We start from the raw sequence: 23,575 nt of genomic DNA, 5'->3' as shown, positions 1-23,575 counted from the left end.
AGGATGTCAGCGAAGCCCTGGGAATAGGACGCGTGGGCTGGGTCACTGCTGCTGCCAGGCTCTAAGGGCAAGCTTGCGGTGCTTTCCCAGAACGGTGATTTACCCCCTTCCCAGCCCTGCCCCCAAAGTGGGTCTTGCTGATTTGGTCTGACACTTGATTGTTACCATCTAGGCACCCAAGGTCATAGCAGTATTCCTCAACTTGCTAAAAAGGAGCAGCAGAACAAATTAGGTCTGGTAGCCCTGATATGTAGTTAAACCTGCAAGACATAAAGGGGGCCAGGTGGTTCTATCATTCCACTGCTTTCTGTGAAGCTCCTGCCAGGGCTGTTCATCAGCCAGGGGAGTTACCACCAGACCCACTCACCACCACCCTGTTCGTCACTGTGGCCAGGTTCCCACCTTGGAAATGCGGCGGGCACTGACAATCTGGGATGCTGGACTCTTCCCAAGGGCTAAGTGACCAACTTATCCAGAATTTGGAGTTAGGGAGTTTCTGTTTCATTTAACAGACAAAATTAGCTTCTTTTAAAATTACGACTGCAGTGTAAAGATTTAAAATGAGCTAGTAAGAGCCAGCTGTCATGAGATCCCTAAATAACAGTCACCTATGGAAAGTTAAGCAAAGCACTAGGCTTGGGGAAGGAAATGCCCATGGTACCTAGGGTGAACTTCATAAGAGCCTGTTTTGGATCCAAGATATAGTGAGACTCTTCCTTCACGTCAACAATTGTAGCAAACTCCTTCACCCGTGCGGCGCTCGGAGCACCCAGCCTCTCCGCATACAACCAGAACAGATTGGAGTCCAGAAGGTAGATGTTTAGGGTCTTGTTGGTTCTGCAGCTCAGGCCTGTGAAGCTCGAGCTGCTCGTCTCCAGTTCAGGAAAGAGATACCTGTTCTCCTCAATGTGAGGAACAGAGCCCGGGCTCTCAACCTCGCACTTCTTCTCTAGGGAAGAAAATGCAACAGGCGGGGTTTCAAAGACACCTTGTTCAGAATCAATGAAGCCCGCTACGCCCCTGTTTATGGTCCTGCAACATGCAGTGTAGTAGCTGAAAGGGCTGTAGAAACTTAGAAAATTGCTGCATTCTATGCTGTCTGATGCCACATGATAAAAGGTCTGCTCCTTGAGGTAGAAAGAATCCAGAGCTGCTGCCATCTCGAAGAAGCTGCACTGGGGCATGCTGACCGAGCTCGGCCTGAGGCCACCGGCCGTCTGGTTGACACACAGTTCACACACATTGTGGGTTCTGGAGATGGAGTGCCACCGTGGCAGCACCACCGTGTTGCAGCAGGGTGACGCTGTTATCAGCGGCGGGTCCGGGAGCCGGGCTGGGGGATCAGGTGCCAGGGACTTGAACGCGGGGGCGTCCACTCGCCGCAGGTGCTGGAGGAGCCGCTCCACCACCTGGTCCCCGTGACAGTTGTTGTACTCCAAGGCCACTTCGGTGATCTGAAACACAGGGCGGAGCTCGTGAGAGGCGTGGGGTGAGGTAGGGAACCAAGGGACTGACACTGGGGCTTGTAGGCCTAGAGAGCATCCTGTCTGATTCAGAAGGAAGAGCCCTGGCCGGAAACAGCAATAAACAGGAAGCTGTCACACCTAGAGCTATTAATAGAGGGTTCCGGGTCACATTTCAGATCATGTCACTCTGTTAAATACTGAACCACCTGTTCAGAGATAGAAGGGGTCTTAGAGGGAGATGTCTTAGCCTATCACGTGATGGGGTGAAGCGGCTCACCCCACAAGACACATCTGGGTCATCGAAGAACCAGGAACAGAATCTAAGTCTGAACACCCAGCTGAGTCATTTTCCTTTATATCCTTAAACTCCTCCAGAGGAGGTCTTCATTCTTCCTCTTAAATATAACAGTCTAGCCTAAAAAAACTTGCCAAGCACCTAACGAGTAGATCAACTATCTCCTGGCATCTATGTTTCCAAATAAATTAATGCACCAGAGGAGCCCACGAATTCAACCTGTTCCAAACCATACTCCTCCATTTTGCCTTCCTGCTCCTGCACCAGCCTCTCTGGAAAATGGCACTGTCAAACCAGAAACATCAGCCAGCCCTCAGTTTCTCCTCCACGTCACCCACGCCTCCAGTCAGGCCAGCACTGACCTGGGCAGTGTCCTTTTGCATCCCTACGGCCACTGCCTCGACTCGGCCTCACTCCTCACAGACCGCCATTCTCTCCCCCGCCCACTGAGCTTCCACACTGCCACCCCTTATTTTTAAAAATACCAACCAAAGCATGAGGCTCCTCTGCCAAACGACATTCAGTGGCGCCCCTTATCTGGAGGGTAAAACCAAACACAGTCTGACCCAAGTCTGCCTTTCTGGTTGGTCAGAGCCTCCTCCATCTGGCAAACCTCAAGACTCTCCCCAAGACCCTACACCAGTAAAGGTGACCCCACCCCAGCCGGGGGAGAGGCAGGTTCCCCATTTTTACGGTCCCAGAAGTCCTTCCCAGAGAGCCTCACAACTGTCTGTCGAGACACCCCTCTTCCCCACAGGCTCAGGGATCCTCACGGGCAGGACTGGGCTTGATTTATCCTGCCGTCCCCTTAAGCCTCGCCCAGTGCCAGGCACGTAACAAAGGCTCAGTAAACACCTGGTGAACGAAAGCATCTCGGGGGAATGAATGGACACACTCCCGCTTCTTGGTGAGATGATCGGCTTTACCCTGAGATCAGTGCTAGCCATTTAGATTCAAGTTGCATTCCAGGACTCTTCCATTTCCAAACTCAGGAGCTTTCACCACCCAACACCACCCCAGTTTAATGCAAAAGACAAGCAAGTCATTCTAATCCAGAGGCACTCATACTCCCTAAAACAGAACTGTGCTAACTTAAGTCAAATCCTGCCATGGGTAGTTAGTTAAAGGGTGTTAAGTCACTCAGGATTTTGTTTCATTAAAGAGGGTGCATGTGTGTGCGCATGTGTGTAAAAACCATTTAGTAAGTACTTTTCCAATTTAAAAGAAAACCCATATTTTATAACACATGATACTTACGGACAGAGTTAATTTAAGACATGTGTTTGTACAAAAAAACAAATTGTTCGAACAGTTCTTGGGCATAAAAAAGGTTACTTTAGATGATAAAACCAGTGTTTTGGTCCCCCCTCCCACACACACATGTACACACAAGAACATCTCAGCCCTTCTTAAAGGGTAAGGCTCCGACAGCACATTATACTGAAAAGTTCAAGCCTATGTGATTAATAAAGAGCCCAGCTGCCCTCTTGCCTCATCTGGGTACTACTTTATATTCAAAGCAGATCACCACCCCCAGGCCCCCACCAAACCCACAAAAATTCAACTACAGTCAGCCCTTCATATCCTGTATCAGCAATTCAAACAACATGGATCAAAAATATTTGGGGGGAAAAATTCCAGAAAACAAAGTTTGAGTTTGCTGCACACAGGCAACTATTTACATAGCATTTATATGGTATTGAGACGTACAAGATGGGGGTTTGATCCCTGGGTCAGAAAGATCCCCTGGAAGAGGGCATGGCAACCCACCCCAGTATTCTTACCTGAGAAATCCCCAGGACAGAGGAGCCTGGCAGGCTATGGTTCAAGGGGTCGCAAAGAGTCAGACACGACTGAGCAACTAACACTGTCACTTATACAGTATTAGGTATAGGTATTATAAGTAATCTTAGAGATGATTTAAAATATACAGGACAATGTGCGTAGGTTATATGTAAATGCTATGCCATTTTACAATACAGAACTTGAGGATGTTTGGAGTTTGGTATATGCGGGGGTCCTGCAACCAAACCCCCATGGATACCAGGGGATGGCTGGTTGAAAACCCCACATTTACTAGAAACAACTTTTAAAACTCTTAAGACTAGAGCATCTTAGTAAAGTAAGAGTGTCTTAGTTCACAGAATAACCGTGTTGTGAAGATTTTCCAAAGAAATGAAGTCTTATTACTTCAAGTCCTCCCTAATCAGAGAATCAGCAGATCCATTTCACTTCCTCTTCCTCCCTCCTCTAAGCCACAGGAGCAGCGTCCACTCAGAAGGCCCCAGCGGGATGAATCATGTCAGCAAAGAGGCTCCAGAGTAGTCACGGGAGGGGCCTGGCCTGCCAAAGGTCCTGCCTTCCCGTTCCCTCAGGAAGGCTCCTGAGAGGGCCCGGGAGAAGCAGCATCTGGTGAGCCTGGCCAGTGGTTCACGGACTCTCTGAAATTGGTTTTGGCCAATTAAGGGATCCTGGAGGGAAGGAAAAAATTAAACCCCCAGTAAACCCAACTGAGCAATCCCAGGCGCTCTCTGCTGATTGTTATTGCTCTAAGTGCCCCCAAACGATCCATACATAAAATAAACTCACACCCAGAGACAGGCAACACACGCAGAAGAGGCAGGCAGGAGGGGCTGGCTTCTGTTGACGACTGGCTCTGAAAACCGCTCTGTGAGCCACAGAAGGGTCAGGAAAACATGGGGTCCCAAGGTCACCCTGCCACTGCTGGACTGAGCATGGTCAGGGCCACCAGCCTGGCCAAATGCCTGTGATGACGGCACCCCCAAGGCCACACTAAACCCCGCCTGTGCTGTCCACCCGCTCCACACCTCTCCCGAACATCAGTCGCTGCAGGAAGAGGGAACCTGGCCCGTCTTCAAGGAGGCCTGGTTTGACCGCCCTGTCTGCTCTGCCTCAACCAGACCTCAGACACTGTCAGTAACGTGGCTGGAGAGGCCATGGTGGGTCCCAACCAAGAAGGCACAGGCTCTCCTGCCCACTTACAGGAAGGAGTGATACCACGAAATGCAGCAGCCACTCAGCGAGTAAGGGAAACCACTCTGATAGTGGAAAGAGAGAAGCCAATGAGGTTCGCCTGTTGCTTCTGAGACACCTCTTCCCACTGTGGCTCTTACCTCATCTATCAAAGGGTGACTCTCGGCTAAGGGATTAAAAGGTATGAATACAAAAAGGGCTGGTCCTTTCTTCAGCTCGTTGTTCAGCAGGAGACTCTTGCCGCCATGCGGCCACAGCCATCGGACGAGCGTCTCTCGGTTTTCTAAGGCCCACTTACAGATGTTCTCAGCGGTGTAGTTGATGACCTCCCTGGGAAAGACCTGGGAAGGACAAACGCAGAGACATAAGAGGCGAGGTGGGACGGCAGCACCACCCCTGCCCAGCCTCAGCCCTCTCTTCACAGGTGAGGAAAACGAGGCTCGGAGCGGCCTGGGCGGCTGCACTCTGGCTCTGCCACTCCAGACAGGGCGCTTCCTCACAAGCGGCTTGGAAAGCAGAAGCTGCTGTGAGAGGTGACTTTCAGATCACGTGATTCATCTTTTCCCTTTAGGCAGAAAAGATGAATTTGTTTAATCTACCAACAAATAAGTTTCCCTGCCTGCTGCTGGCAACAGTGACCTCTACCTTCCTGCGTAAAGCGATTGCTAAGGAAACAGAAATGATGGAGTCGGGGGTCATTTTACCCTTGGGAAAATCATGTTTCCCTTGTCCTTGGGGACTCTCTGTTAGAACAGAAGTTTATATCTGCCTTGCTCACCTGTCTCCCCACCCCCATACCTGGCACAGAGCAGGAACTCAACAAATATTTGCATGAAACCCTGAGTGACCTAGAACTTGTATACAAGGCCACAGATCATACTTTATGTGTACAGAATTAAGGAGAGATATGCCTAGATTTTTTTTGCTTTTTTGCTAACAAAGTATGTCAACATAAAATTATTTTTGAAATTCCAATGATGTAAATTACAGGGTTTCAAACAAAACTCCCCCCCAAAATGCTTGGAGAGTTCCACAAAATAAGATATTTTATACTTCCCCAAATAGAGGTTTAAACTGACTTATAACAAGATGTCCACTGCTTTTACTTAAAAAAAAAAAAAATACTGGTATCCCATTAATATTTCATTTGCTGAAAGGAATTCTGCTGCTCTGTCAATGAGCCACCCTTAAAAACTATGGAATTGACACCATGAATTCAGTATCTTTTTCAATATCTTTCTCATAGTCCTATCTTCTTTTCGCCATCTATTTTAAATTTCTTTCTCAGTACCCGTTACTATACATAAACATGATATACGTTGCTTGTAAAGCATGTTACAAAAGAAGGATGAAGGAAAATGATAGACAGCAGAAGCAGATGAAGTCCAAAGAAACTTAAGACAGAGGCACAAGGAGAATGGGCGGGCGGCAGGAAAAATCGTCAGATTTTTATTCCCAGAGTGGGATGGTGGGAGGTGGAAAAAAATGTTAATTGTCTTCATGAACAATTCTATCTGGAAAACATGGAATATATTTGACTTTGGGAATATAAACTGCAAGAAGTAAAGCCATCTGGGTTACTAGAGAAAGGCAGAAGCCAGGGAGACTGGCCACAGGGGGCGCCCCTCAGCAGTCCCCCCACAGGCAAGAGCCTTGTACGCTGAGCTGAGGGGAGCGTGGGTTTAAAGGCTGGGGACACTGGTACGGGGGTTCGGGTCCTCACTCGACCTGTAAGTCACTGACGCCGTCAATGAAGTCGGAGAGAGAAAACACTGAAGAAAATAAACTCAGCGCTGGGACTGAGGAAGTAGCAATAAACAGAGCAGAAGCACAGGACTAAGCACAACACAGCTCAGAAGCTCAGAAACAGCTAAGTTGGGGCCAATCCACCAACAACCAAACAAAATCAGGGAACAAAGATAACAATGGAAAACCCAGGCGCTCTGGGGCGGGAAGCCACCAGCTTCTCACTGTGACTTGACAAGAACTTCCAAGTCCATCTCATCAGCTAAAGGAGAAAAGCATGTCACGTTGCTACTCTTGATAAATGCAACAAATGAACAGAGGATATTGCCCAATGGAACCTTAGCCTTTGAGAACATGGTCCCAGAGGAACACTTCTCCAGTACAGCAATTCTGCCATTTCATCCAAGAAGGAAAGCTAAGGCTGTGTCAAAGTCTAAGACTATAAACAGAATTTCTAGCTGTTAAATCCAAGAGCTCTGGGGCACAGGCTCCAGAAGGGGCTGAGGGGACTCGGTTTGCATATAAAACCATGTGCACTCTCCTAGAGACAGCGTCTATAGATTTCACCCAGTTCTCAAAGAAGTCTGTGATCTAGACAAGGTTAAGAACCACTGCGCTAATAGAAACGTGATTTTAAAATACTTACAAGTGATGTGTTGAAATGTCTATGTAAATACACACTTCCAGAGTGTACTAAGGATACCAGTTTCGCAAGATGCTTATTTGTGATAACCCCAAATCGTACTGTTCCTAGGTAATCTGAAACAGAAAATGTTCCTTTATTAAAAAGAAAAAGCCTATGCCTTAAAACAACCACAAAACCCAATGATCAAATCTTGACACACAAATTTCCCCGGAGCAAAGCTCGTTTTGGCCACCTAGCCTAGACCGAAGAGGAGCCAAAGAAACCACCTCCTAAAACAGATCGCATGTCTCCTCCCGAGTACCTACCTCTGACTAGGACCTGCGCTGTTTCAGTCCCTGTTCCCTACTCACGAGCCTCACCTGAGAGCCCAGGCACATGCTATTCTCTCCGTCTGGACATTTCCATGCCAGTTCCTTCTCATCATTCAGATCTCGGCTCCCACCCCACCTTCTGAGAAGGCTTCCTTGACCACCTGCTTCCAGGCAAAAACACTTGAAAGGATGGTCTGTAAGCGGACACCAAGGCTCCCTCCTGACTCAAGCCTTCTCTTTACTCTAAGCTTTACTCTAAGCTTTTAACAGCACTTACTAACATTTACATAATCCTACTGATTTATTTAGATTTTCTTTGGTCCAACTTCCTCTTAAAACCTTGTTTATTGCTGTTTACCCCAGCATCTACAGCAGCATCTGGGCATGTGTGTACTGATCTCTTGAGCAATAAATGTTAGTTACATGAATCAATCTAGCATATACAAGGAACTCATGTGAATTACTAAGAAAAATAAAACAGTTAAAAATGGGCAAATCACAGAAAAGGAAACGTAAGAGGCTAACTGTGCACTTAACCTCGCTATTTTGGAGAAAAGCAAATGAAAACACAATTGCCACTTTTCACCTTCAAAATGCCCCAGATCTGAGACATAGGAAATACCAGATATTGATGACCAGTAAAGAAATGAGTGCTCTGCTGCAAAGCTGGTGGAAAAGGCAGACTGGCAGCCACTTGGGAGAGCAACCCACTGTGCTGTCCACAATGGAACCCGGACACGGCCCACAGCCCCCGATCCACCTTTTGGTGCCCACACATGTGCCCTGAGAGTTACACCCAAGGGCAGTCACCAAGGAATTGCCTGCAGATGTTGAAAACAGTGGGGCAGGGCAATCTATACAGCCTGAACAGATTTTCTAAGACACATGTGAGTAAAAAAGCAAAGACACAGTGTACCTTTTATGTGGAAAAATCCCTCACACTTATAAAGTATGTTTTCTCCTACAGGCACATATGGTTACAAATGTACACAGAATCTGAAAGGATAATAAAAACTGTTTTGTGTTGGGGGTTGGAGATCAAAGGGGACTTGATCCTTATGTGTGAAGCATTCTTTTTCCCCCTAAGGAGTATATTTAATGTAATATTTGTGTGATTAAAAGTTGACTAAAACATGTAGTATTAAAAGAGGGTGGATAAAACGACATAGGAAAAGGTACATTTTTTCCTACCCTCTTTCTGCTTTACTAGCAGGTGTTGAGTAAAATATCAGTTAAACATTGTGTGCTACACTGTCGTTCAGTCATGTCTGACTCTTTGTGACCCCATGGACTGTAGTCTGCCAGGCTCCTCTATCCATGGAATTTTCCAGGCAAGAATACTGGAATTGAGTTGCCATTTCCTTCTCCAGGGGATCTTCCTGACCCAGGGATCAAACTCATGTCTCTTGTGTCTCCTGCACTGGCAGGTGGATTCTTTACCACTGCGCCACCTGGCAAGCTCTGACTCAAGTCTTATGAAAATAAGTCAAAATCACTTAAAGTGTCCTGTGCACAGAGACGTTCACTGCACCATTATTTATAGAACAACAAAAAAAAACTTTTGATGTTACCAAGTGATATCTAAGTAAACACACGAAGCTTCTAGCTTACTTACACAAGCCCTCCTTCCAGCAGGGGTGGCCTCTTCCTCTCAGAGGAGGAGTCACTATTGAGGAAGAGGCGAGAGTGACTGTGTCCCTCACACCAGGCTGGACAATCTAACATAAACCTGATGAGTTGAAAATGGCACAGAACCAAAGAAACACAAGAAGAATAAGCCCAAAATGACAGGAAAGGCTTATATATAGGGTGGATGGCAAAGCGCGGGGCGCGGTGGGCAATGGGAGCCAGAGAATGGGAGTGAGGCAGCCTAATCTTCCTCTCAGCACCAGACTTAGAACCACAGCAACGTTTCACAGCCTTCATGATCAAAACCTAGACTCATTACACCAGCCACCGAGTGGGGATCCAATGTGGAACACAAGCACTAACAGATAAACCTGCTGCTGCTGCTAAGTCGATTCAGTTGTGTCCGCCTCTGTGCGATCCCATAGATGGCAGCCCACCAGGCTCCCCTGTCCCTGGGATTCTCCAGGCAAGAACACTGGAGTGGGTTGCCATTTCCTTCTCCAAAGCATGAAAGTGAAAAGTGAAAGTGAAGTCGCTCAGTCGTGTCCAACTCTTCGAAACCCCGTGGACTGCAGCCTACCAGGCTCCCCCATGCCTGGGACTTTCAGGCAGGGGTACTGGAGTGGGGTGCCACTGCCTCCTCCGAGATAAACCTGACGGCACTGCAAACACCGCACACCTCACCGAGGGGGTGGTGGTGGGTGAGGACAAAGAACTGAACCAGAGAAGAGCTGCAAACAGTATCTTGACTGGATACTGTCAAGACAGCGAGAGCCAGGCTTCTCGGGGAAGGAGAAAGAAGTTATATATGAAGAGAGGAAAGTTAGAGTAAACGCTGCAGTGTTAGACTGGAATCAGAGGAAATTAAAATAAACTTACAACTTTTAGTATAAACTTATGACTTAAGACACAGATAATAGATATAGAACAGAGGCATGCATGTGCGTAGGAATAAACACATATATGTCTGAGCTCTCTACCTGCTGAAAGGGCCTAGAAGTAATGACACTGAGTATCAAGAAGCCCCAGATCTGGGTTTCTAAATGTCATTCTCCAATAAAAAGAACCCGGGGCTTCTTGGAAAAGAAGCTGATCCCAGCGCTGGGGCAAAGGCAGTACAAGATGAGCCTGAAACATCTTGTTGAGTCAGGAAAGAAGTGCTCATAAAAAGAGGAAAATTTGTTCAAGGGACACAGGCACCAACCCAAGACGCTAATGGCCAAAGCTGGAACAATCTGAGCAACAAAATAAACAATCAGTATTTTTCAAAAGCGTCCATGTTATGGAAAGTAAGAAAAGAGTGAGGAACTGTCAGAGGAGGAGACTAAGGAGAAAAAATAATTAGCTGCGATGCAGGATCCCAGACTGAATCCTGGAATAGAAAACAGACTTTACTGAAAACAATGGCAAAACTCAAATAAGGTCTGCGGTTTACAGACCTTCACACTGGACCAATGTTAATTTCTTAGTTTTGACAAAAGCACCACCACAAATGGTTAAATCATGTTAACACTGGGGGGAGCTAGGTGAAGGTAGAGTGTTAGGAAACTCCGGATCCATCCATCCGCGCAACATTTCTGCAGCTATAAAACTGGTTCAAATTTGAAATTAAAAAAAAAAAAAATGGCATAACATATAATTTCAGATTCCAAAGCTGCTGGAAGAAAAAGCAGGACTCAGGAGGGGAAATGCACTGGTAGGAGAAAACACACCACCCTCCATCCAGCAGTAGGCTCAATATTGGCAGACCGCCACCGATAGAGAGAGGGGTGAAGGAGAAGCAGCCAGTAGGAAATTCATTTGAGAGTCCGCCAAAGTCACCAACATGATTTACTGGAGCAGACGAATCAGGAGTGACAGTCTAACTCAAAAGCTGAAAGGGGCCATTCAAAAACCAGCTTAGCTGCATTCATAAGAACGGACAGCCGCCTGCACGGGGCAGATTTTAACATGCCCAAACATACTACAATTTCAAAACTTTATTTTTCACACAGAAATGTATAAGAATCACACCTTTTAAAAGTTCCTTCAGATAGTGGAAATCTTGCTGGAAAAAGCAGTTTATCTGTGCAGTCTCCTGTGTATAAGGAGCACTTAAATTAGCAGGCGAAGTTCACAGTGTAAGAATGACACACGAAAATAACACTTCTCATCTCCATATCCAGAACATTCTGTCAGGCAGGGCTCCAGGGCTTTCTACAATAGGGGTCTTTGTCGATTATAAAACGAATAATTTTGTCCCAAAATGAATGAAGCTTTAATATTTTAACTGAGGATTCTGAATGTACTGAATAATAAAAAACAAATTCAGAACCATGCTCTTCCCTCCCCTACCAGTGGGTCCAACAATGGCATGATCCTATTCAATTAATAATAATAATAAAGTCTTAATAAATTCTGTTAGCCAGGTAACCAGCTGACTTCAGTCTATGAGCCATCCAGGGAAAGGTGTCAGAAAGACTACTGCAACATGCATGACATCCTGAAAGAACATCTGGGTGAAATCAGGAGTTACTGAGCAGTTTCTGTAGCTGGTCACACAGACATCAAGATGACCACAGCAAGAAGACTGGCTTGTCTACTGTCTGCTACAAATAGCTTGTCTATCGTCTGAGTCCTTGGTCTGGTCTCCCTTAGCTACATGGCAACCTACTGGGCACACAGCCACCGCTAGGCTCCCCATGGGACTAGGGATGAGTGGACAATACAGCATGGCGCTTCGCTGTTTGCGTGCTGTGAGGAACAAACAGCCTTGCTTTGACCCATGAAACCTTGCCTACTTCCAGCACTTACTGCAGGGTTACCCCTTGCTGCCTTTCATGAGCTTGGGGTTCTTTTCCGTCACTCACAGTGCTCCACTCCTGCTTCCCTTACCCCTCTGGGTGGAGCTTTCATTGACCTTCCACACACCACTTCACCATTTACCTCCTGGCAACCACCAAGGACACATCGAGAATGGAAAGACCTGAAATGTCATCTGGTTTCCACTCAGACTCATCTGGCTCACTTGTGATCTTTCTGGTATGCATCAGGGGGTTTTGTTTTTGGTCACTGCATAATGTTTTAATATCAGACTACTTTTATTGCTTAAAACCACTGCTTTAAATTCAATTTTTAACATTAAAACTTCAGTTTGGTATTAAGGTAAACTGCATACATTCTGCGGAGAAGGCAATGGCACCCCACTCCAGCACTCTTGCCTGGAAAAATCCCATGGATGGAGGAGACTGGTGGGCCGCAGTCCAAGGGGTCGCTAAGAGTCGGACAAGACTCAGCGACTTCACTTTCACTTTTCACTTTCATGCATTGGAGAAGGAAATGGCAACCCACTCCAGTGTTCTTGCCTGGAGAATCCCAGGGTCGGCACAGCCTGGTGGGCTGCCATCTCTGGGGTCACACAGAGTCGGACATGACTGAAGCGACTTAGCAGCAGCAGCAGCATACATTCTGAGGCAAGACCTCAGTGAGGCAAAATATTAAAATTCTCAAACATTCCAGAAAAGAACAAAAATTAGCTCCTTTTGTTAGCAAAAGGTTTTTTGTTTCCCTTTTTATTGAAGTATGGTTGATTTATAATCTAGTATGAGTTTCAGGTGTACAGCAAAATGACTCAATTTTATTATATTTTTTCAGATTTTCCATTAATAGATGTTTAACTGCTTTCAAATTAGTAATAAGTCTTGCCAGAAGCAAAGCTACACAATTCACACTCACCAACTAACAGACTACCAGGAGGACACTGAAGCATCAGCTCAAGGAGGTGCCTACAGGAGACTCAGGATAGGATATAATTGCTTTTTCCCAGGACACCGGGATAATGAGGCCTAGGTCCTAAGTGCACGGTCCTAGGTGGTAGCCACTCACCACGTGTGGCTAGTGAGCACTTGAAACATGAGCAACTGGGGGACTAAATTTTTTACTTTATTTGACTTTTAATTTGAAAGTGATACTCAACTCAGTTACAAGGAAACATTCAAAAGATGAGTTTGTAACCTTAAACTAATATCATATTATAAATAAACTATATTTCAATAAAAATAAATACACAAAATGAAACAATATAAAACTGGTATGTAAAACACTTTTTCAGCTGTAAATTGTATGAAAGTGCTGTTACATATAAAAGACTTGGTTAAAAAATGTAAAATATCTCAACAGTTTTTATGCTGATTACATGTTGAAATGCTAATAATTGGGGTACACTGGGTTAAATAAAATAAATTATTCAATTGATTTCACCTATTTCTTCTTCAATTTTAAGGCAGCCACTAGAAAATTTTAAAATATCTCTGTGGTTCATGTTAAAGTTCTACTGAACTATGCCGAGGTGACCATGACGAAAAAGCAAGATTCATGTAACTCAGGAAGAAGATTAGCCTCAGATAAGTCCAGCAGCCAGTAAACCTTAATAATGGACAGTTATCTGGGAAGGACACATAAGACAAAGATGTTTTCCATGAAAACCTCTCTAAACAGAAGAGAATGGTTACTTTAAGAATGTGTCCCACTCTCTCCTTCAGAAAGGAAAAGGTGGGGCTCTAGACCTTGTGACTCTGGGTACAAATGGCCGAGCTTCTGAAATTCTCTCTCAGAGGGCTACATTAAACAGTATTTGGTGTCCTACAAAGTGAGATACCCAAGGATACACTGAAAGAATGAGCAGACATGCTGGAACTGAATGGGCCATCTGCTCTCCAGGAGGCTTCTGCGTGAGCTAATCTCTCAGGGCTCTCAGGGCAAACTGGAACAGCAGGTTGAGAAAAAGACTGATACAGAATACTACTAACTAATAAACCACGATATTCTTCAAAACTGACCGAGTACCACTGGATTAAGTCACGTAGATTTTAACCTACATGGCTAAGAAGTTATTTACTCCCTGGGAAAATTTCTCTCAATTCTTTACTCTGGGAAGTGGTCACATTCCCAAAGGCAAAACCTGTATTGTGGTCCCTTCCAGGCCACCAACAATTCTCACTTTACTCTCTACTCTGACGTTTTTATTAACTTCTGCTTTCCCACTCTTCTTTACAAGCTTTTGGACAAGGAAGAAAAAGGAAGACGGCAGGACTGTATTAACAGGGATAACAACAGCCCCTCCAAGGTTACTTAGGGTTTCCACTGTAGTGACTCGGCATCAGCCACCGGATGATGACTTCATGCACTTCCAATGCTACATGCATTCATCAGAATAAAAAAATTTGCGAAGAAATGCAACTGTATAGAAATGTTTGTCTTCAGCACATGAACTATAGCTATGGCTGGCATTTTTCCACAGAAATGTGACTCAGAGATTTATTACATTGTCAATTTCTTTTTTTTTTGGCTGTGCAGCATGGCTTACTGGATCTCAGTTCCCCAACCAGGGACTGAACCCAGCCCACGACAATGAAAGCACAGAATCCTGACATCAGGCAACTCCCTCAAAATCCTAAGCACAAAACAATTATGTAGAAAAAAGTCTGGCATTTGGGCACCACAGACACACTATGCATGTTCTGGTGCTTGCCAAAATACTGCTAAACTCCAAGTAAACATATAACTTCTTAGCAGTGATTTTCCTTCTACTTGTGAGTTAGGAAGGAGGGAAAGAAAAACATCATTCCAAATTCATCATTTGCGGGGAACATAAACTATAGAGCTAAACAGGTACTGTCCTATACACTAACACGACTGTAAACACCCTCACACCATTGTTCTCATTTAGTCAGAGCATAACATTAAAATGATACATCTTTTTATCATGTATGTAAAATACATACATCTCTTGTATGTATTTCAATTAAGTTCCTCTTTAAAAAAAAGCCTCAGGGAGGGAAAGACTTCACTAAAGAAACATTATCTCCTTAGAAATTCCTCCTCTGTCCCCTCTTACACTGCACTTAGGGTCTAGCATTGGTGTCATTCATATATATATATATTTTTTTTTTTTTAAATCATGCTTTACAAAAATAAAAACAATTCTTAGCTACCAGGTCTAAAAAAAAAAACAGGCCACGGGCCAGAGCATTTTCAAGCTGAAGTCTCCTTTAGAGGCAACTAGGGCAAAGCTCCCTTACGCTGCAGGTGGGGAACCTAAAGAGTAAGCCGTGGTCACACTGGACACCTGCCACTGACACAACTAGGCAGGAGAGCGAGTCCCCGACTACAGGTAAGAAGATGCCACTAACGCCCAGGAGAAACCAGAAAACAACGTTCGTTGCTAAGTGGGAGACACAGCCAAGCAGTGCAACAGGAGTTCCAAGGAAGGAGCCGGTGGATGGAAATCTCCACTCTATGTCTACAGAGCGCCAGATGTCACGCTGACTGGGCAGTATCTACAACTCCCACAGGACTTTGGCCAGGCCCTGAAAAAGACAGACACTAACTAGGGCGAGGCTCTGCATTTTACGTAGGATCATGAGCAAAGCCTTGGAGGTGAGAATCACTACCTCCTCATCCCAGGAGAGCAGAGGCAGATGGAGTGATGTGGTTGCGGTTCCTATCACATTCCTCACGTACTGGACATGACTATATTAAGTCACTGTTATTGCTGTAACAAATTACCCACTAATTTAGTAGCTTTAAAAAATACCTTACAGTTTGGAGGCTGCAGTCTAAAACGGGCCTCATTGGGCTAAAACCAAGGTGTCGGCAGGGAGTGTTCCTTCCAGAGGTTGCAGGGGAGAATCCATGTCCTTGCCTTTCCTACCTTTCAGAGGCTACTTGCATTCCTTGGTTTGTGGCCCCTTCCGTCTTCAAAACCAGCAATGGCCAGACAAGTCCTTCTCTCACTGGATCACTCTGACACTGTTCTTTGCCTCTCAATTCCACTTTTAAATCCACATGCAACCTCCATTTCCTCTTGTCATGCAATGTAATATATTCACAGGTCCTGGGGTTAGAATGTGGACATCTCTGAGGAGCCACTGTTCTGCTTCACAGTGACCTGGGGTCTGTGAGGTCAGTGAATAAGGCCTCCAAGCCTCAGTCTCCTCAGCTGAGATAGTTAACACTGAGAAGGTAACATTCTACTTCAAAGAGTGGCAGTGAAGATTGGATCTTCCGGGTAAAGTGCTCTGTTCAGCATCAACTTATCGTGCTCAATGTTACATAACAAGCAGTCAAGTGGAGGGCAGAGCTGGGTTTGTCTGAACCGAATGGCTTTACTATAAGTGTGTGACTTTATTACAGAAGGTGATCCCTGAGAGGTTTTCATGATTTTAATGTTTTGGGTTCTTTGCCTAGGAGTCTTATTTCAGCTTAAAACAAAAACAAAAACCCCACCAAAAAACCCCCAACAACCCTGAAAAAAATAGGATCAAAAATCAAATCACACACAGACAGGGACTTCCCTGGCGGGCCAGAGGTTAAGAATCCATGCTTCCACTGCAGGGGCACAGGTTCCATCTCTGGTCTGGGAACTGGGATCCCACATGCCGCACAGCGTGGCCAAAGAGAAAATCCCCAAAACACAACAACAAAAACACATATACATACACACTCATAAAACAGGTAAACTTCAAAAAGGTAGAAAATACCACAAAACAATTAGAAAGTAAAGACAGTGAAATCTTTCAAACACACGGGTCCAAGGAATCAGAGTATCTACAAGTGACCACTAAGCTTGATTCTGAGCTCTCCGCACACTTTTTGCTTCTCTCAGCACCACCTGTCTTCCGCTCTCTTGTTCCTCATCCTCACTCTCTTGTTCCTGACTCCTCATCCTCCTGGGAAACCTGGCCCACCTCCAGTCTTCCCTGACTTGACCCGCACGCCCCCACACCTCCATGCTCCGACACAGCCTGTCACAGATGTGTTACTGCACTCGCTCTGTGGACAAGCCCACCTGAGGGCCACCCTATGGGGGCACTATGGATGGTAAGAAGTGTTACTCTTTTTCACAGCTGGAGTAAAAAGTGGACCCTCCAAAGTTCGCTGAATTAATGTCATGCTTCTGAATCTAACTCAAGAACAGTAATGTCTGGTTTTGGGCTTAGTGCTTATCTAGCAGGGAGTTGGTGATGGACACGGAGGCCTGGCGTGCTGCAGTCCATGGGGTCACAAAGAGTCGGACATGACTGAGAGACTGAACTGAACTGAGCAGCACTTACAAGGCTGAGGAAATGTCATAATGGGAATAAAAGCATTTCCTATGAAAAATGATCATATCCTTGCTAAAATAATAGCAACATAATTAAAAGTCATTTTTAAATGCGAATAAAGACATATGGACTTCTTAATATGTTTACTCTAATGTATATTAATCAGTACCCAGAGGGCCTCAGATCACCAGCAGTTAGTTAGAAAAAGATTTCTCTCTGCAAGTGAGTATAGTGACAACAATACTCACTAATCAGAACTCATTAATACTCAATAATCTCAACAAAAAGATTATCTGAGAAAACCAACTGATCAAGAACCTGTTTCATTCATGGAGAACTGTTAAATCCAATGCCTGGTCCAAAGTTCCAAGAGTTAGACCCAGGAACCTGACGAAATACAGTAATCTCAGAGTCAACCTTGCCTAAGAAGTCAGTCCCTTGCTTTTTGGGTTTTTTTTTTTAATGGTTGTTGGCCTTTTAAAAAATATTTATTTATTTGTGTGTTTCTTAGTTATGGCATGTGAACTCTTAGTTGCAGCCATGTGGGATCTAGTTTTCTAACCATAGATCAAACCTGGGCCCCCTGTGTTGGAAGTGCAGAGTCTTAGCCACTGGACTGCCAGGGAAGTCCCAGCTCCCTGTTTTTTCAATGACTTTAAGAATGTCACTTACAGGATAAGAAAATCCTACCTTTCAGATCTCTTGATGTTGTGTAAAGTTTCATAATTTAACAGAAAAGTGCTCCAAAAAAGCTTTATTCATGAAGGGACCTTTTTGTGTCCTGACGGGATTGTCCCAGCAAATAGCAGCACCACAAATCGCCACCTGGTGGAGGAGAGGGACCCTACACTGGAATTACTTCCTCTAATCAATTTCTATTTTAAAAAATTCACTGCAAGGGTTATTTTCCAAAAGTGTTCCTTAGAAGACTAATGTCACAAAGTCTGCTGTCAACTACACTCAGGAATTCCTAAAGGTGAAAGAAGGGAGTGGGTCTTTAGTTAACAGTTCAGTGTATTTTGAGGATGACATTTAAATGTCGTGTGTGTGTGTGTGTGACTCAGTCATGTCCAGCTCTTTACGACCCCATGGACTATAGCCTGCCAGGCTCCTCTGTCCATGGGATTCTCCAGGAAAGAATACTGGAGTGGGCTGCCATTTACTTCTCCAAAATATCATGTGTATTTCAATTCAATCCATTAGGATTCTAGTGTCAGGAGACAGTGAGAAGCCAAGCATGAGCCAGGCTAGGCCTCCGTCCAGCCCAGGGTGAGTGACTCCTGCAACTCTGGTCTAGGGAACCTGAAAGGACAGACATAAGGGGACATGGAAGAGGTGGGCAGGAGATCCAAAGTGACAACATCCCACTGAGAAGATCACTCCTTCGGCAATCTCAAGGTAACGTGCTCTTTACAACTTACTCATTCAAACTTTTAGCTAAACTCTAAGAACTGCAAGAGCCCAATGACGAAACCTTGGCCTCAAGGCACTCAGTAAATACTGTCTGAACAAACTAGCTCACATTCCTGTGGGACAGAGATGCAGTCAGTTCCATGGGGAGAACACCATGTCTCACCGTCACCCCTTGGTGTCCACAGGGAACCGGTTCCAGCCCCGGCCCCAACTCCTCTTGAATACCAAAATCCAGGGATGCTCAGTCCCCCGTGCAAAACGGCACAGCATTTGCATGTAACCTACACGCATCCTCTGGTATACTTTAGATCACCTCTAGATTACTTGTAACACCTAATACAGTGTAAATGCTCAAAAAATAGTTGTAGATACAATGTAATGCTATGTCAGTTAGTTGGCAGATGTGTGACAAATTCAATTTTTGCTTTGGGGAACTTCCTAGAATTTTCCTAATATTTTCAACCCAGGGTTGGCTGAATCCACAGGTGGTCACAGAAGGCTAACTACACAAAAAGCAGCAAGGATGGAGAGCTCAGGGAAAGGGAAGAGGAAGACCTGCTGGCTGGTCTAGGTGCAGAACACCTGGTGTAGTCGCCTGTAAGAATCCAGACCCAGAACTTGCTTCAGGCACTTCCAGTCGGTGGCTTTCCCATTAAACTACTACAGACTTTCAGACTATAACTGTATTCACACACAACATAATTCACACACGATGTGGCCTTGTAAAACAAGCACTTACCCTCTCACCTCCGCTCTCTCCCATTTTACGGCAGAGAAACTCAAACACAGAAAAGGTGCGTGTTTTGTCTAAGTTTATGGACCCTGCCGGGCAGACAAAGGCTAAGGACCAGACAGCAGCCCCTACGACCCCGCTTTCCCCTCAGGAAGCACTGCATCCCTTCTGAAGGTCAAATGGACGAAATTCCTTGCAAACTTTCTCTTTTAAAAAGGGCACTGAATCATAGCAGACTATAACAACATTTTACCATAACACATCTTTACAGTAAATAAACAAGCATAAGACAGAAAAAAATCAAGTAGGCACCCTAAAAATATCAACCCCTCCATCAAGTTTTCTTTAGGCAAAAGAAGAAAGAGCCTGTCTGCCAAGATCAAGGTGAAAAGGCTTAAAGAGGAAAGGCTTGGCAGTCTAGAAAGAGAGGAAAAGTACAAGGGACCAGCGTCCCCAGGATCTGGAAACACACCCAGAATGCCAGCCCGCAGTTAATCATTCAGCACTTTGCAAGGATTAATCAGAAATGAGGGTGTGTAAGACCTGTGGGGCTTCACAGGTGGTGCAGTGGTGAAGAACCCGCCCGCCAATGCAGGAGACACTAGAGATATGCGTTCGATCCTGGATCAGGAAAACCCCCTGAAGGAGGGAATGGCAACCTACTCCAATATTCTTGCATGGAAAATCCCATAGACGTAGGAGCCTGGTCAGACATGACTGAGTATGCATGCATGCCAAGACCATTTACAAAAAACTGAAAGGGAGGTTTGAATAAATGAATAATGATGCTGTGAGCCTAGAAAGGGAAGCTAAATTTTATGAAAATGTCAATTACCTCTAAGTCAATATAAACACTTAATAAAATTACCAGCCCAATGCATAGATGGATATAAAAGAACATTTCATAAAACACAAGAACTAAAAGAAGCAGAGTCCAGACTTCACCAAGTACTCACTTACAGAGCAAGAAATGAAATTATATTTACTCGTACAAAAAGAGGTTTCTAGACCAAGAAAAAACACAGAAAATAGACCCAATTACACATAAGAAAATATTTTTTGGTTAAGCAGGCATCATCAAGATGAAGGATAAAGGAAGTATTACTCTGTAAATAGAGCTAACTGATTAGTCAGTAAGAAGTGAGGAAAATCAACTGTGCTCTGTATTTTAAGCCAAGGTAAACCCAGGCAGCATAAAGTGCTAAATAATTTTAAAATCCAAAGAGAAGAAAGTGAACTAATTAGTGATCAGATTTTTAAAAAAATAAACAGATCAAGAAAAAGAACCACAGATTTAACTATATGAAAATACAGAACTGCTATATAAAGGAAACAAAAGATAAAAGTAAAATGGCTAGAAAATAATGGACAGAAATATAACAAAGGGCTACCGCCCACAACCATCTAACAGCAGGGCCAACATAAACTGACAAACTGGCACCTGGATGGAGACCAACAGGCAGAGGACACAGGGGACTGAGATGGCCTCTCGCAGCAGCCCACCCCCAACACCAGGCAGAGTGCTTCATACACGGCACATTCTCAAAATATTTGTAGACCAATGGCAAGCTAAACAAACGTTAGAGAGTGTCCTGGCTATTTCTAAGGCAATTAAAAAAAAAAAAAAAACCATAAGGCAATGGAAAGACATGTGCATTTTATATACGCTCGTGGCCTGGTGAACCAGGACATCTGCTTTCTACCACAACAGTCTAAACACTTCATCAGTTAAGCTCTCTATAACCAAATGTTAAACGGGTCAAATGTTCCTCAGGCCTCAATTTGTGTACATGACAGAAACGCAACAATGACCTAGAATTTACATTTCAAACTGTCCTGTTAAAAAAAAAAAAGCCTGCATACTGAGCATCGGCTATTAATAGTAAGTAAAATTCCATTTGACCTCAGTGTAGGAGAAAGCAAAGGTGAAAAACACCCAGGGGCCCAAGGAAGGTTTACTTCAGTAATCCTTCACAGTGCACAGTTCTTAGAAAGTCAGCCTTCCAAATTTGTGTTTTTCTTCTAAAAATGGCTCATTAAAGCTTAAGTGGGAGCTTAGCCACAAAAATGGAGTGAAAAATTATTAAATACAATGAACTCAGTTCTTGCAAAGTCCATAAGCAACAGGATTTTACAAGACCCAACTAGAGAGGGAAGAAATACAGTAAATTTTCTGAGCTAGATTTATTCCAAGAAGAAATTTGATATAATCATTTGTCAAAATTAGTCATATGATCAAAAGATTTGTTTTGTACCTTCAGGTAGTCTTAACCCATTTGTTACCCTCCTTGCTTAAAAAAGGAACAGAAAAAAAAACTTATTGAAAAAACTTTTATTAAGTCAACTACATTTAAAAAAAAAGGGAATAAAGACTACTACCTTATATTTGGAAAGATTTTTTCCAAAAGAAGCAATGTTTTGGAAACCTCTGAATGAAAAGGTAATTTAAGATGAAACATTAACACACATTGTAAGTTAGCTGGATAACAACACACCCTTTCAAATCTTGAAACAGCTTCTCTAACTCAAGAACTTGAATGCTGCCATTATTCTAGTGACTAACTCTAGGCTACCCTTTTATACATCATCTTCAAAGGACTTTATTTAGTTTTCTAAGAGGATTTTTGAACATCTGCTTAAGCTTATTTAAGTTGGCAGTATTTTGTCTTCAAAATTCAAACTCTGACTCACTGAGCCTCCTTAGTCACCTGAAGCTGTGCAGCCCAGTCTTAAAGGGGACAGAAGAGACACCTAATGTGACAGGTTGAGTTCCTCTCCCAATGTCCCCTGCGTGAAAAGCATGCACACAGTAGATTCTCTATGCATAAAACCTTAAGACAATGTACACACTAAAATGGCCAATAATATAACTGTTTGATGTATTAATAGTATGCTATCATACTATCCCCCCAAATACTGATGCAATGTAATACCCAGTAACAGGAGGATGGCTGAAAGATCAGTGTGATCCCTCATCTGGCAAACAGTGACTGAGCCCCTGCTATGTGCCAGATGCTGCAGAAAGAACACCGAGCTGAAGACACACGGTCCCCATCCTCAGAACCTCCCAGTCCCAGGAAAACGACAGACAGTAAACAAATCATCTCACAAGTAGACACATCATATCAACTAGGCTGAGTGGTATGAAAGAAAACAACAAACCTCTCCCCAGCGTGGGAGACTGAGGAGGTGGGTGCTGTTTGAGGGGAATCTGGAGGATAAACAGGGGTTTAAAAGGTGGAGAGCTGGGCCCTGGGCCCTGGGCCCTGGGCCCTGGAGGACACATTTCAGGCAGAAGGGCTGGCACAGCGGCCCCCATGTGAGGAAGGAGGGTGGAGACTGGGTACCAGGTAAGTGCCCACTGGTCTCGTCCAGGGGTGGGAAGAGGCTTGGACCACAGCTTATAATGAGATGAACAGCAGATGAAAGTATCTAACAGAAAGCTGATTTAAGGCCACAGCTGATACAGAGAAAGAAAATGGAGCAACGTGAAAAAACGGGCAGGATACAATGTTTAACTTACATATCAAGTAAGATATGATTCAGCTAAGTAGAAAAACATGTATATATGGATCTGAGAGTAGTGAAGCTGGCCATAGGCTGATGCTGTAACATGACATGACTTTCATACAACCTACAACCACTAAAAACTGTTATCAAAACGTCCAACTCCACACAAAAGGAGAGAATATAAGAAAATTTAAAGTGCAAAATACAACACTGTAGACACTGTGTGATCAAGCTACATTAAAAAAAAAGTCTCTAAACATTTAAGAGACTGTCCTTGAAACAGCAAACAATTCTGTCAATAGAACATAAACAATGTAATACAAATACAGAGAAAAAGAATCAAGAGAACTAAAATGTATAAATCACAAAGATAACCTATGCAAAAGTAGGTATCAGTATACATACATTTTGGTTAAAGCACTAATGTGTTAATATGAATCCTGTTTACCTTTCTTTAATGAATGCAGTGCTGAGGTGAAGAAGGTCAAATAACCGGGTGGCTGGGGTGAGCCACTGAACTCAAAGTACCCGAGAACTCCAGGCTGTAGAACAAGAGCAGAATTAGGTGACTGGGTATCATTGGTCACTGCATAAAGAGAAATATTTCAAAACAAGAAAGACATGCCATTACAACTTCACAATTGCAACCTGCTGCATTCCCATTTTTAAAAATCTAACAGAAGCCCATGAAAAAAGTTGCCGGTTAGCACTGACCCTTTCCCTCCATTTAGACAACAGGCAGGGTAAG

General features: G+C 44.2%; 1 protein-coding gene across 3 annotated transcripts in view; it reads right to left on the bottom strand.

Moving 5' to 3' along the window:
• Positions 1-23,575, bottom strand: part of TXNDC11 (thioredoxin domain containing 11) — a 60,395-nt gene that overhangs the window by 10,272 nt on the left and 26,548 nt on the right. For 2 of the 3 annotated variants that reach the window (XM_070362680.1, XM_070362682.1), the window contains 4 exons: positions 23,276-23,369; positions 7,148-7,260; positions 4,896-5,096; positions 662-1,454 (listed from right to left, as the gene is read on the bottom strand). In XM_070362680.1, coding sequence (XP_070218781.1) covers positions 662-1,454; positions 4,896-5,096; positions 7,148-7,260; positions 23,276-23,369 — 1,201 coding nt within the window. The remainder of the gene's footprint in view (positions 1-661; positions 1,455-4,895; positions 5,097-7,147; positions 7,261-23,275; positions 23,370-23,575) is intronic. The other variant, XM_070362681.1, reaches the window with a different exon arrangement.

Source organism: Bos mutus, chromosome 25 (genome assembly GCF_027580195.1).
Source record: "Bos mutus isolate GX-2022 chromosome 25, NWIPB_WYAK_1.1, whole genome shotgun sequence".
Lineage (NCBI taxonomy): Eukaryota > Metazoa > Chordata > Mammalia > Artiodactyla > Bovidae > Bos > Bos mutus.
This window is presented reverse-complemented; position numbering and strand designations above follow the sequence as displayed.